This window comes from Branchiostoma floridae, unplaced genomic scaffold, assembly GCF_000003815.2.
Source record: "Branchiostoma floridae strain S238N-H82 unplaced genomic scaffold, Bfl_VNyyK Sc7u5tJ_1326, whole genome shotgun sequence".
Lineage (NCBI taxonomy): Eukaryota > Metazoa > Chordata > Leptocardii > Amphioxiformes > Branchiostomatidae > Branchiostoma > Branchiostoma floridae.
In genome coordinates, this window is record NW_023365699.1 from 22,393 (window position 1) to 37,402 (window position 15,010).

Sequence of the window (15,010 nt, forward strand, 5' to 3'; positions counted from 1 at the left end):
GAGCCTCAAGGAATGAACTGGGATCCAATAAATCAGTCTGGTGGAGCCTCAAGGAATGAACTGGATCCAATAAATCAGTCCGGTGGAGCCTCAAGGAATGAACTGGATCCAATAAATCAGTCCGGTGGAGCCTCAAGGAATGAACTGGATCCAATAAATCAGACCAGTGGAGCCTTGATGAATGAACTGGATCCAATAAATCATACCGGTGGAGCCTTGATGAATGAACTGGATCCAATAAATCATATCGGTGGAGCCTTGATGAATGAACTGGATCCAATAAACCATACTGGTGGAGCCTTGATGAATAAACTGGATCCAATAAACCATACCGGTGGAGCCTTGATGAATGAACTGGATCCAATAAACCATACCGGTGGAGCCTTGATGAATGAACTGGATCCAATAAACCATACCGGTGGAGCCTTGATGAATGAACTGGATCCAATTAACCATACCGGTGGAGCCTTGATGAATGAACTGGATCCAATTAACCATACCGGTGGAGCCTTGATGAATGAACTGGTTCCAATAAATCATACCGGTGGAGCCTTGATGAATGAACTGGATCCAATTAACCATACCGGTGGAGCCTTGATGAATGAACTGGATCCAATTAACCATACCGGTGGAGCCTTGAGGAATGAACTGGATCCAATTAACCATACCGGTGGAGCCTTGATGAATGAACTGGATCCAATTAACCATACCGGTGGAGCCTTGAGGAATGAACTGGATCCAATTAACCATACCGGTGGAGCCTTGAGGAATGAACTGGATCCAATTAACCATACCGGTGGAGCCTTGATGAATGAACTGGATCCAATTAACCATACCGGTGGAGCCTTGATGAATGAACTGGATCCAATTAACCATACCGGTGGAGCCTTGAGGAATGACTTGGATCCAACATGTGAGACCAGTGGATGCTTGGGGAATGACCAGGATCCAATAAACCAGCCACTAGGTCTGGATGCAATAAACCAGAACCAAAAGACCCTTAAAAACAATCATGATCCAATACACCACACGATAGAATCCTCAATAGATGCAGAGGATCCAATACAATCAACCCTAGAAGCCTTGAGGAAAGATGTAGATGAAATACACCACGACATGGAAGCTCTGAAGAATGATAAGGATACAAAACACAACACCTTGGACACCTTGATGAAAGAAGCTCACCTTCTCAACAACATTGAGTGGATTAATTTGACGGACAGTGGGACTGTGAGGTAAGGTCTTGCAAAGTTATTGCACAGCCATTACAAACACTGCTTAAAACCACAAGTTCAACACAGAACTTATGAAACAACTGGAAAGAGAGTAATGATGTACCAGAGGAAATGATGTGTAGAATACCACAAGTGAATTGAAACATTGCAAATTGTCAAAGCAAATTCAGGTAGAGCACTTACATTTTTTATACACTATTCCTTAGTTATATACCAATACCGGTAGATGTTTATAGATCAGATTAGACTATATTTGTCTGATAGCAATGTCTTGACTCATTTTTCTTAGTGTCAGCATCAGCACACTCGACCACAGCATCAGCACACACTGCCACTGTGGAAATCACCGTCCTTTGGAAGTGCCAAATCCCAGGAGGGAATACGTGACTCTCGAATGTGTACTGCTTATGCAATGTGTATGTCTCTGCTGTGTGCTTCCCCTCACAATCCTGTCAATGCAGTCGCATTATAAGGTCAGCAAAATCCCATAAGAATTCATCATCTAGTTAATTCTGATGGAATATGAAGTTCCACTTACGTTGTTATATTAGTAATCTAAATTGTATTAAACTTCAAGTATTGTGTTGAAAATGCAATAAGTCCAATCTGCATGAAAAGAGCCCAATGAAAATGTATTTGAAGGAAATGAACAAAAATTCAATCAATAATAGATTTGAAGCTATTGAATCATAGTACATTGGTTCATTCATTCAAGTTACATTATTACAAAAATCAAACAAACACTTGAATGATGGAAAGATATATGATTCGTGTCTATATGGCAGTAGGCAATTTCAAACATATCTTCGTGAAAATCCTGCTGAAAAAAAAGACTGAAGGCTCAGTTTAAGTGGCAAAGTTTTGATGTATACTGAATACAAACTGAAAACTAATACAATATACATGTAACTGCAGTGATCTACGAATTCCTTCACAACGGGTGAAATAAAAAAGCAGTCACATTGGCAATGCAAACCACTATCTCATTATACCTTGAGGTACTGTTGAATTCGACAATATATACAAACATACCTTCTTCACCAAGTGCCACAGTGCCGCCAATGAACTCCAACATGCCTCCAGCAAAGTCCAACATGCCTTTTGCAAAGGTGCTGTGTTTTTGAGATGTAAAATGTAACGCAAGTAGTAAAATACCTCCGCCGTACCTTGCAGTGCCTTCATCATGCCACCACCATGCCGGCAACAAAACAATAATGTCAAATTCAGGATTATACGTATGTTGTATAATATTATGTTATTTACACCAAGTATCAAAAGTGAACATCCTTTTATCACTGCAATTCTATTTCCGATGCAGTTCGTATCACCAACAGTATGAGCCAATAGGCACAAATATGCGCACGAGCTGAACGCCAATGTGCCCTCTACAGGCTATTACTAATTCTGTAACAGTACATTTGTAAGATGTACTTTTACAGTACCTCTGCTCAGTGAGATAGGGGCTATAAAGCAATATAAAGATATAAAGCAATTTACAAACTTTCTACAGAATCATACTTTGGTCAGAAATCAGCATACATGTAGAATTCCTTCTCAAACATACTGCAGGTCAGGAAGGGACTACCTGATGATAGTAATCAAACCATGGGAAAGGCCAAAGAGGAGATTATGATCTGCCATGGAGCATCAACACATGACATCGATATCACAGCTGTATTTGGACATGGAACCCATGTGAAGGGTGCAAGTGAGTCAAAGGAACAGGATACCTTTGTTAAAGGTGAGAATACTCCATTCATGCTGTTTCTTCAGTAGAGCTATATCTGAGATGATTACTAACCCTGCACAGGAAACCAGGAGAGACATCCAGCACAGAAATCAATTTGAACAAAGGATTTTAAGCTGTGTGGCAAAATAGAATGCCTGCACGTTGAGTGCCTTCTAGGTATAGCAGTCATTCTCAACTTAGGTACATGATATTTTTGAGTGGTAGCGCAATGAGAGTTTGCTATATGTACGGCTTGCGTTTTTGGCCAAGCACACCAAGTGATCTCTACAGTCTACTCCTTTAGACAAGTTTATTGGGCTCTTTTATGAGCAGATATTTAAGAGTTAAGGCTGATGCACAAAGCTTTCTCGAGCACGGGGCAATGAGCTTTATGCCCCCCTCTAAAAAACTGAAACGACTAATTTCCAGTCACATACAGAGTCAGGTGCAAACCCGCAGCTGCTGGCTCCATAGAATTTGAACCAGATGTGGCGAGTGCCCAAACAGAAATAGCACAGAAAATTCTTGACTGTTGGAAAATTTACAGGAAGAAAATCTAAGGAGTAAAAAATTTAGCTCATCATCTTCCTTCCATTTCTTTTTCAGGAACAGCACGGCTGTTCCAACAAGCAGTCCAAGCTGTCGACTTTGCCAACTATGGAGTGCAGTTTGGCCTCTCAGACCATGAGATACACCACATCGTCAACACAGAAGCTGTCGCCGTGCAAGAGCAGGCTGCCAAGAAGTACCAGGCTTGGAACAGGGATGGCCAGAAGGGGAGGGAGAGTGACTTAAGGGATGACGTAGTGGCTGAAAGAATCCAGCAGCTCCCTCGCATGTTGTCTCAGTATAAGCGGGAGTAATAAGCTTAGCAATGATGGGCAAGCAAAGTACATCAAGCTAACTGATCTGAAAAATATTCCTTGCCAAAACATTCCGTGGAGAATAATTTCTGCAAACCGTAAGACATTTCATGTGCAGGTGAAGAGCAGATATTGTTGTAATGTATCTGTGTGCAGACTGCAGTGACTGTAGACCTTGTATAGGACTGTGTGATGTTATGTGATATATCCAGAAAGACTGATAGTGTGATTGTGGCAAATTGAGCTTAATAAGTTTTACGTAATTTAGTACAAGCTTGCTAAAGACCAGGTAAGTTAGTCATTTAAATGTAGGGCTGTGTCATCCAAGTCTTTTTCGTCCTGTTGGGATGATATATTCAGCACAGATGGGCATGACCGTAGGTAACAAGACCAGCCTGACACTTGCTGGGCCTGCCACAGGCCTCACAGATAGATTATCCACAGGATAATGCATTCTAATAGTATATCAAAGTCTTTGTCATATTCTTAATCAGGATTATTTTGGGGTTTCAAAGAGTGATAACATTTAATATACATAATGTAGATACAGGATTATTATTAAGTATGAATACAAATAAAGCCAAAATGCACCATACACAGTAGCAGTTACCCAAGCAACTGGATATGATTTTCGAGTTGCCTTGAGTAACCGCTATTTGGAGTATCTTACAACCTGGATTTCTAACCTTCATCAACGAAAGCTAAAATGATACAGAAGGGAATTTCTAAACTTTTAGTTGCTAAGTTATCAACTATATATGATATGGGACCAACCTATTGCTATAATGAATGCTGTTTTACCTTGTTCATGTTTAAGTACATGTTTTATTGAGATGGGACTAACCTATTGCTATAATGCATGCTGTATTTACCAATATTTTACTGATAATAAACTTGATATGCTGTGGTTAAAATTTCTCCTACTGTGACTAATATCAAGGTGTCAATAAGTTGGATAAAAAAACATCATTCACTCACTCACTATCCGTTTTAGTGTCCGTTGGGATGTCATTCAGCTTATCTTGTGTCCTGTCTATCTCAACATTAGCATAATGCAAGTTAAGACATCATATTCTGTAGCTATTTTCATTAAAATGCAAATTCAAATATCTTTCAATAGCATGTACATTAACAGTACATGTAGTAGCAAGTTTGGATGTAGGGCTTTAATACAGACATATATCTTCGTTAACAGCCTTATTTGACCACTACGTCTTTAAATAATAAGTGTGGTCACATAATTGGTTCGCAATCTACCACCTTTAAAGCTTATTTACATTTAAGTTGCTAAAAATGAGTCAACAGATAGCATGCATTCTTTACAATTTTATTAGACTGCAACACTTATACATATAGTTATGCACCAAACGCAATACAAAAAATGTTGTATAAATCTATTTTTTTCTGACTAAATGCTAACAAAGTGCTCTTTTGAAACAACATCGTCTAATTGTTACATTACTGGAATAAGCTTCAAAGAATACTACAATGATGACATACTGTTGCAGTATAATATAAGAAATGTTTGCCAACGGTTGGCAATAAAATTTCCTTTTATCATAAAAAAAAACTTTTCTCAATCTAGTGGCATTGGTGTGTTTACATTGAATTCACTGACAGTTAGCACAGTGACCAAACTGCATCCGACTAGAAATTCCAGGTAGCAAAATAACTTTGTTGGCAATTCAGAAGGCTTACAAAGCACAAGAAATCCAAGTCCAGGAAATCAGCAAAATGTGTCGGCTGAATTCTATATTGTCCCAGCTTTTACACCGCATCAAGCACAAAAAAACTTTGATTTCATAATCCATTCTGAAAGTATTGTACACAAAATAACCTCCATTAACATTGATCCGTCGAGGTACATAAATCCGAAATACAGTGGGTGTGAGAGGTCTTTAGTGCAGCACCTTCCAGAATGCACAGTTTACATAATACATATACATATACAGGAGTGCATTATACTAGATGTTGAGTTAGAAATCTGTTTGGATGTATCTTTCCAGGGTGGAAGAATTGTACCCTGGTGGAATTTATTTTGTAGATGATACATTTATATTGTATGCATCTTTAATCTTTAAAACACAAAAAACATAAAAGTGGTTTTATCTACCTTCTGCCAGCCTACATTATTGGTAGTAGCCAGGTCTGGTCTGCTGTAGGTAGGTACCGTGGGGAGGGGGGTGTCTGGTCGCGCCCTGTGGGAAGGCAGTCTGTGGAAGGAGAAACCAGGAAAGTGACTTTTTTGTAGGACTTGATCAAAGATTAACAGGTTCTTGATGTAATAGACCAATCCAAAAGCCTTGCCTGCTACTGTCAAAAATGTAAACATGCAAAATACAGAACAAAGCAAGCTTAAGGTTACGAAGGACATAAAGCCACTCTCTTATTGGTTGAAATGCTAGTAATTGTCATGCTCTCATTGGTTGAACTGCTAATTGTGATAGACAGTCAGGATGAGTCTATTACAAAGCACTGTATACTAAAGTAGAATTTGGATAAAGTCTGATACAGTAAAAACATTAAATATTGATGAAAATTAAGGACAAAAATAACATAATATAGAAGTTAGTATAATTACAATTACATGTCAATTACATGTTCCTAAATCTCAGTTTTAGAATGATCAACTTGTCAAATGTTTGGTATACCAGAGGGGCAAAGCCACCTGAAATATGCTATCTCAAGTTAAAAAATAAACTCTATGAGGACTCACTGCATGTTGGTAGGCTGCCGGTGATCCAGGTCTGGTCTGAGGTCTGGGTGGGTAGGCTGAAGAAACCAGACTTGCCTGTGAATAAAGAAACAATTGTTAGCAATATATATATACAATAAACTGTCTTCTTACTAATATTAGGATAGTCGTCATGCTGTGCACTCATGTTTCTGTCAACATAACAATATTGTTTCCCGGACACATATCATTTATGTCCACTATACCGTATATGTGCATGTACAACATGTTCATGCGATTGAAAAAAAAACCTACCATATCTGTCCCAAAAATCTAAACTTCATGGCATAATATTGTTGAAAATCTATTTTCATTAGCTTAAAATGACAAATTGAACAAGGAAAATCAACAACATGGTCTCCCAAACAATGAGAGGGACAGAAAAAAATTCAAAGCTGGAGAAAGCCCTGTGTACAACTCTGTAAAGATGTCAAACTTAAATAATGAATCACTGTCAGAGTCTATCACCGCCCAGGTGTAAAACTTGATACCTGACTTCAGCTGGGGAGGTAAAAGGTGGTGAAAGGATAGGGTTAGACTCCACCTCCCAATATCATGCCCTAGACACAGTGGATACAAACCCACTGCCCCTACGGCCTTAAAAAGGCTATGGGGCTACCTTTACTTAGACTACCTTTAACTGATGTCTAAAATATGAGAAAAACAAATGAGATTGGTTTGACCCCTGACCTTGTGCTGCGGAGGAACATGCAGCTGCTGCTGGGGAGGGTGTGGCATCAGGGCCTGCTGGGACTGCTGCGGGTGTACCGCCTGGGGCGGGGCCATCCCTCGCAGGTGGGTCTGTGGGAGAAGATAGGAAAACACAGATTTATTTAGATATACAGTAGCATAATACTACACAAAGCTCATTACTTCTATTTTGTTCTACTTCTAAAGAAAAACAAAGCAGAATTCTTGTCCCATTCTCAACATGACAATGTTCTGGAAGTGGAGACAGTGGTGGAGGTAGCCTGGCTGCCATCCCAGTTATTTTACTGGGCCTCCCATACTCTCCCCTCACTATGAGAGACCTGGCACCTAGGTTATCAATAACACCAGTATGTGACGTTAATGAATTAGTCTTAAAACACTTAGTTAGTTAGTCTTAAGAACTCTTGAGAACTTATCAACCCACAGAACACTTCTTCTAAATTCTAAGTATGTGTACCTTTAAATGAGGACAGACTCTGGAAATTCTAGAAAATTTTACCAACTTGTCCTATAAGGCTTAAAATTGATACAACTTTCTAGAAAGTTAGAATCTTTCAGAATTCAGTGATCAGACTTCAAGCCTTTACACCATACGGGGCTTTATGCTGTGATTTGGATCAGCTATGCTGTGGTTTGGGCCACAATGCTGTACTTCAACAACCAGCAATGGGGGCTTTTCTAAGATTAAAAAAATGGTGGCTTTAGTTCACTGAATTTGCCTCACAAAATACAGGAAATTCTGTTTGTGAGAGTTATACATTCAAAAATTTTCAGGATGATGATTCCCCCAGACCCCCTACAATGCTCACGCCTGCACCATTTATCATGTGCACTAAGATGCTGCTGATGCTGTGAAAAAAACCCAGTGAGAACACTGAGAATAAATATTGTGTAATACCTGTTGCTCAGCGTATGCAGCCTGCTGACTGGGTGTTGCATGTTGAGGAGGCATGTAACCTAGAACGGCAGAGGACACCGTGGTTGCTAGGAGGTAAGCCTTCACATCCCCTACAGTAGTGGAGAAACCAGAGCCAATCAAATTAAACACAGCCTCCACAACTGAGACTTCAAGGAATTGGAGAGACAAACAAACAGGAAATCAAACAAGTAACTAGTAATTAGTGTAACCATGAAATGAAAACCTAAAGTAGTGGGGAAATGATGGAAATCCAAATCAACTACAAAAGTTTAAAAGAAATTAAAGCAAACACCATTACTCAAATCACCAATTGAAAACAAACATGTCTATTCACACAACAGGAAATATTCACGAGTGTGTTTAACTGTGAGTGACTGAGTGAGAAAAAATATTCCACAGAAAAGATGTCCAACTGAAAACACCTCACACAAAGCCTTGTAAAAACACAGAAAACAGGAAAATCTTCACATTAGTTCAATGTTTAGCTTTTTTTATAATCAATAGTCCAAGAAGAAGTTATGTGGAGATAGACTTAAAGAACAGGTCTAGATCTATCCTTTGATTAAATCTTTCTGCCTTACCATGTCAGTGATTATGTGTTCAAATGATCAAATCTATGATGGTTATTTTCAGACAGTTGATCTCCCTGTTGACCAAAACTTATAAGAAACAGATTCAAGCAATCACAATAACATTCTGCTTGCTTTATGCAAGACATGAAGAAAATACATTGTCACATAAAAAAACATATAATTCAAGGCTCGAAATACTGGGTGCATACATATATGTGAGGTAGTGCATTGTGTATTCAATTTTTTTTTTCTGTACACCAGCGTTCCCGCCAGGTTTTTGAAAGTATGCGTCCAAATATTTGGGAGGGGCGTAATGAGCGCCGGAGGCGCGAGACGAGCGCCGCAGGCGCTCGCATTCTAGGGGGGTCCGGGGGCATGCTCCCCCGGGAAAATTTGGATTTTCAAACCCTCTAGAACACAATTTCCTGCAATTTGAGAGGATAATCATGCACTTGAGATTGGATGTCGGTTGCCTCTTTTACTCCCATTTTCAGTTATCGACGACCACCCTCTTCATCAAAATACGTTATATTAAAAACAACTGTAAGCACAGGGAATCAGCCTTCCGTGATCTGGCCCGGGTATTATTTGTCCAGACATATCTATATGGAAATTTTGGATTTTTGATGCTTCGAAACAGGGCTCTAGCGGCCTAGCCTGTCCGTCAGCCCGTGAAAAAAATTCTGCCAATTATTTTCCGTCATTGAAAAAAAAAAAATGTCTAACGTTACCTCGTGCGATCGATGTTGCGCCCTCCCGCATCAAAAATTTTTCCGAGACGATAAAATAATGGCGCTATCACACTTTGTGTCTTTTTTCTATTTTGCCCGATTATTTTAGTCAAATTTTTTGAATCGGTGGGGTTTTACAAGGCCTTGCCGTCATTTTCCACGAGAATGCGTTTGTTCCTGCGACCTCAGGTAACCCCGTTTTCGGCGTGAAATCTTTGGCTGGATTTCTTTTTAAATAGATCAAGAACGTTATACATTACTCGAGGAGGACGATCTGCTGCCTCTTTGGCAGTGATCATTGCCGGTGTAACCTTGAAGCAGTAGCCAGAAAGACGGCGCTGCGATCGACGGTCCGTCTGGGGAGGGGGGCGTGCCGTGACATGTGCCACGGAGTGCACAGCCGACTCGATCGACGCTTGACAACAATATTGCGGCCCCTTTTCTGCCGCAAATTTTGTCTTTTTGAAATAAAAGAAATTTTGTAAATAAGAAATAAAGTGTATAGTTTTGGATTCTTCACTTATTTACCGAGCACCGTTTTTTGTTAGCAGCTTAGGGAAGAAACTCAAGTTGCCTGACGACACGGGCGGCTACCAACGTCACGTGCGCTAATACTCGGTAACTTTTGTTTTTTTCCGGTGACGAATAACAGAGTGCAACATTACATTTATCAAACGCTGATTGGTTATTAAGATGATTGGATTTGGACCTGGTGACCAATCTAGACTGCTTGGCGCTAGCGGCCTGTTGTCAAAGATACCGACTGCCAATCAACTGCCCACAGTGTGAGAACTTTTGTTGAGATGTGCAGCACTCGCGCAGAGCAGTTTGCTTGTTCAATACTAGTATTACCCACAAATCTTTAACAAATACGTGAAACTGAGGACAAGTAAGTATCATGTTAATATCAGAATATAAAATCTGCATAAAATTTCTTCGAGTGTTAAAGAATGCTGACTGTCAGACGTATTTCACGGACTACAAAAAATTACATTGCGCAACGGACAGCTCAGACTGGCGCGTGGCTGGGTGTGTCGCACATGGGTCCGCTAGTTGTAAAGCGTGCCGCGCTCCGCCCCATGCCCAGACTACTAGGATGACCGGAAAGTGAAGAATTTGAAGTATAAATTGTAAAGGTAGGATTCCTTCGTATAAAGACAGATTTTTAAAAAGATTCCAGATACATTTTGTACACTGGTGGTACAGGTCAGCCTTTCTTTCATATTTGTTATGGACGCATTCAGCTGAGCCGAGTGCGTCTTTCCAGAAAAAAATGCGTCCAAAGACGTAAAGACGTATGCCTGGCGGGAACGCTGCTGTACACCTAATTCCCAAAGCTGAATCTCAAGCCCTGCATTATAAACACAATGTATGTGTATTTGCAGGACAGACACACATGTAGTACCCTATGGATATTTTCCATTTAATTTGATATAACACAGCAAAGAAGCAATTCTTACCAGGCTGTTGTACTCTATAAGCTTGTCCGTACTGTTCAGGCTTGTGCTGTGCGTACTGATACGTGTAAGCTGCCTGAGCATGGGCGTATTTTGAAGCGGCCTGTGTGACAGCATACGCTCCTGTAGCTGCCTGGCTGGTCGCGTACTGGCTGTGCGGGGCCTGACTCACTTGGTAGGCCGTCTGTGATTGGCTAGTGGCATAGGCAGCAGCCTGCTGTGATTGGCTGACAGCATAAGCAGGCTGCCCTGATTGGCTGGAGGGGTAGTGGCTTGGTTGGCTGACTGGGTAGGAGTGATGTGGTTGGTCGTGGCTGTACGTCGCGTGATGCTTGACTCCGTAAGGGTGCTGCCCGTGGGGGGAGGGGCGGGGAGGGTAGACTTGTACGACAGGAGGGGAGGGGCTTCGCTGCCGCTTCAGCGCACCACCCTGTCAGGAGAAGAGAAAAATACAGAACAACCATCTCTTTTCTGCACATTATTTAGTTAACATCAACACTGTAGAAGGGAGTTGAAAAGATGAAATTTGTACATTTTTACAAACCCCTTATGTCTTTAATTGTAAAGCAAGTTTAAACTTGTTCTCTCTAATAGTTAGAGTTAGCAGAGGATTTAAATTTACATACATACACCTTCAATTCAAATATTCACCAATTGAATAATCAACCAAACATTAGGTTTTTTCAGCTAGCTATATCCCTAGCTATAGCAAAAATCTGGAAAATATTGTCTGAGAAATTCAACTGATTATAAATATTGTAGGAGTCTATTCTTTTCACTCATGAGATAGGCCTACAAACCACTTGTCATTGAGCCAATGAGGGAGGATGTCTAATGTATGTTTGAGAAATACCTATATACTGCACAGTTTAAGCAAGGTAATAGATATAGGTGATAAACACATACATGAGAAGCAGAAGGAGGTGTATGTGTCTGGTATATGGCTCCCTTGGCATGTTCCACTGGCAGTGTTCTAGCTTGGACAGGAACACCTTGGGGGGAGACATTTGGTATCAAACTCCATTCCTATCACAAAACTGTCCATAACAAAGTTATTAACAGGAATCCTTAAGGATTGGAAATACAAATTTGCACGAGACACTTAACAGCATTGCTCATAATGGATGGTAAAAGTTACATGAACTGCACCTGCATGCAGTGATGACAGATACCCTCAATCACCACTGAGATACCTAGACTGATGTATTCCAAATTCAGTGTTCTAGCCAGCCTAAAACTTTTTCCGTCCCCTGGATTTTGAACGGAAATCCTGTCGAGTGCCATACGACGATCCTAGGGGGTCTGGGAAAATTTTGAAATCTAAGACCCTCTGAAATGCTATTTCCTGCAGTTTGAGAGGCAAATTTTGCTGGTAGAGTAGACTCAGCTTGGTTCAATGGCACCTATGCTGAATTTCTGGAATTTTCATCTGTTTAATATCTTTACAAGCTGATCATTGTACATCACAGAGGACGGAACGGGCACAATTTTTGCAAAATTCCGTCAAAGGATGGAAGGATGGATGCTGGCTAGAACCCTGATTCCAATAGTTTATCATATGATGTTGTATATAACTTGCTACTGACCAGGCATGACCATATGTGCCCCTGCTAGATGTATCCCTGGCTGGTAGATGTGGTGGCCCATAGCAGCCATGTCACTGTAAGCAGAAAGAAACATATTCATAAGCTGCATAGATACAGAAGTAAATACAGAATCTGATGTAAGTTGGAGATATCAGATTTTTATGTACAAGTACTACTTGATCGAAACATCTAGAAAATACTTTTCAGTTTGTTTGAACTTAATTTCTCGGTTTGTGATGCTACACGTTTGGGGTTCAACCAACTACCTTATGCTGATGAAGGTTTGACATCCAGGTACATGTTATATGATACACAACTTAGATAGATTTTATACATGGTCAGATTTGTCAGGTAGCATACACTGTTGTTCATTGATCAGCGACTGAGAAGATGATGTCCAACAGTTATTTGACCAAAAGTCTTTACAAACATGTCTTTACAGATCAATAAACCATTCTGAACTCAGCAAACTGCTTTTGTCATAGGGGGATTTTGCTCACAAACTGTCTATTTCATCACCCATGTCTGTAAGTAATAGAATTAGGGCTGTGTACCTAAATACCCGTACCTGTATCGTACCTAAAAAATTGTTTTGGTACAGGTCCGGACCTAAACATCTGTGTACCTGTACCTGTACCTAAACATACTAAATCACTATTAAACACTACTTTTTAAGACTGCTGGACAAGTAAATCCCGAATCAACAATGACAATGGTGATAATCTTGCAGTTGAAACTTAAGAAAACTTGCAGAAGAAATTGTATTGAGACTCAAATATGTAATTCCAAATACAAAGATGGCAATTTATCACTAGAAAAGACAGTTAGCTACATGTTTAACTTACATATACTTGGTTAAACTTTTTTAGGTACAGGTGCAGGTCCGGACCTGTACCTAAACCCGTGTACCTGTACCTGTACTTGAAATTTGTTTAGGTACACACCCCTACAACTAGGCACTACAATGGGGTGTATGAATGGTCCTGTGATGTACGTATACCTTTGTTCCCTCATCCTGGCCTTGCGTTTGTCCTCCTCATTAAGAACCCTCTTAAGCTGGAGGAACAGCTGATGTTTCTCTTCCTGGAGGGTGTCCAACTTCTTCTGCAGCTTGGCAATCTGATGGTACAGTGATTAAGAATAGGATCATGCATGAAGGCATCCTCAACAACTAATTATAAAAATCTCTTTGGGTTTCGGAACTTTCCTCTCAGGCTAAATTGGCATTTTGTCTTTCTATTCTTTTCAATAGCTTTGTTTGAAAGAATTCTAAACATGATTTTTATCATTTGGATGATGTCATCAAGTTTTTATTGCCTCTAAATTATTTTCTTTCTTGGGAAAACATATCACTTTGATATATACCACTGCAATGAAACTGTGTTTTCATGTACATAACGATCAAAACTAATGGTAGGAGGATTTTGGAAAATATTGTTTCTGCCTCATTCAAAAACTTTTCATCAACAACTGCTGACAAGCATAACCACACCCTCAGTCCCTCACCTTTCATGGGTGTGACACTAAATAATCTTCCACTTACATTACTAATACATTTTGATCAATTTCACGTCATGAAGTTTAGATTTTGGGGGGCATTGATTACCTTTTTTCTATTAGAACAAGCAAATTCTGTGTAAAGACAGGTCCTGGAGACAGCCCTAAGTTGTACCCACCTCCTCTTTAGTTTGCTCCAGAGTCATGGACTCCTGGAGACAGCTCTGAACTGTACCCACCTCCTCTTTAGTCTGTTCCAGAGTCATGGACTCCTGGAGACAGCTCTGAACTGTACCCACCTCCTCTTTAGTCTGTTCCAGAGTCATGGACTCCTGGAGACAGCTCTGAACTGTACCCACCTCCTCTTTAGTCTGTTCCAGAGTCATGGACTCCTTGAAACAGCTCTGAACTGTACCCACCTCCTCTTTAGTCTGATCCAGAGTCATGGACTCCTGGAAACAGCTCTGAACTGTACCCACCTCCTCTTTAGTCTGTTCCAGAGTCATGGACTCCTTGAAACAGCTCTGAACTGTACCCACCTCCTCTTTAGTCTGTTCCAGAGTCATGGACTCCTTGAAACAGCTCTGAACTGTACCCACCTCCTCTTTAGTCTGATCCAGAGTCATGGACTCCTGGAAACAGCTCTGAACTGTACCCACCTCCTCTTTAGTCTGTTCCAGAGTCATGGTCTCCTTGAAACAGCTCTGAACTGTACCCACCTCCTCTTTAGTTTGCTCCAGAGTCATGGACTCCTTGAAACAGCTCTGAACTGTACCCACCTCCTCTTTAGTTTGCTCCAGAGTCATGGTCTCCTTGAAACAGCTCTGAACTGTACCCACCTCCTCTTTAGTTTGCTCCAGAGTCATGGTCTCCTTGAAACAGCTCTGAACTGTACCCACCTCCTCTTTAGTCTGCTCCAGAGTCATGGTCTCCTTGAAACAGCTCTGAACTGTACCCACCTCCTCTTTAGTTTGCT

The 15,010-nt window shown here is 40.5% G+C and overlaps 2 protein-coding genes across 4 annotated transcripts; one reads left to right on the forward strand and one right to left on the reverse strand.

Moving 5' to 3' along the window:
• Positions 1-967: 967 nt before the first annotated feature.
• Positions 968-4,026, forward strand: LOC118407365. The gene is made up of 4 exons (XM_035807829.1): positions 968-1,235; positions 1,525-1,708; positions 2,805-2,976; positions 3,571-4,026. The coding sequence occupies exons 1-4, from the start codon at positions 1,117-1,119 to the stop codon at positions 3,825-3,827; spliced, it is 732 nt and encodes a 243-aa protein (XP_035663722.1). The 5' UTR covers positions 968-1,116; the 3' UTR covers positions 3,828-4,026.
• Positions 4,027-5,180: 1,154 nt separating this feature from the next.
• On the reverse strand, positions 5,181-14,962 carry LOC118407367 (G protein pathway suppressor 2-like). 3 transcript variants are annotated; one of them, XM_035807832.1, is made up of 9 exons: positions 14,934-14,962; positions 13,538-13,656; positions 12,538-12,611; positions 11,858-11,943; positions 10,955-11,381; positions 8,171-8,280; positions 7,252-7,362; positions 6,544-6,618; positions 5,181-6,040 (listed from the first exon to the last, which is right to left on the reverse strand). In XM_035807832.1, exons 1-9 carry the CDS (start codon positions 14,958-14,960, stop codon positions 5,957-5,959), a joined length of 1,113 nt encoding a protein of 370 aa, XP_035663725.1. In that variant the 5' UTR covers positions 14,961-14,962; the 3' UTR covers positions 5,181-5,956. The 3 variants fall into 3 exon arrangements, with proteins under 3 accessions (XP_035663725.1, XP_035663724.1, XP_035663723.1); XM_035807831.1 differs by lacking the exon at positions 14,934-14,962 and adding an exon at positions 14,274-14,855 and having other exon boundaries at positions 8,171-8,229; XM_035807830.1 differs by lacking the exon at positions 14,934-14,962 and adding an exon at positions 14,274-14,855.
• Between the last annotated feature and the right edge of the window lie 48 nt (positions 14,963-15,010).

Coding starts and splice junctions, on each gene's coding strand:
- LOC118407365 (XM_035807829.1), top strand. CDS start 1,117: ATGGAAGCTCTGAAGAATGATAAGGATACAAAACACAACACCTTGGAC. Junction 1,709..2,804: donor CAATGCAGTCGCATTATAAG/GTCAGCAAAATC, acceptor AACATACTGCAG/GTCAGGAAGGGACTACCTGA. Junction 2,977..3,570: donor ACAGGATACCTTTGTTAAAG/GTGAGAATACTC, acceptor TTTCTTTTTCAG/GAACAGCACGGCTGTTCCAA.
- LOC118407367 (XM_035807830.1), bottom strand. CDS start 14,840: ATGACTCTGGAGCAAACTAAAGAGGAGGTGGGTACAGTTCAGAGCTGT. Junction 12,612..13,537: donor GCCAGGATGAGGGAACAAAG/GTATACGTACAT, acceptor TTCTGCTTACAG/TGACATGGCTGCTATGGGCC. Junction 6,041..6,543: donor CGGCAGCCTACCAACATGCA/GTGAGTCCTCAT, acceptor CTCCTTCCACAG/ACTGCCTTCCCACAGGGCGC.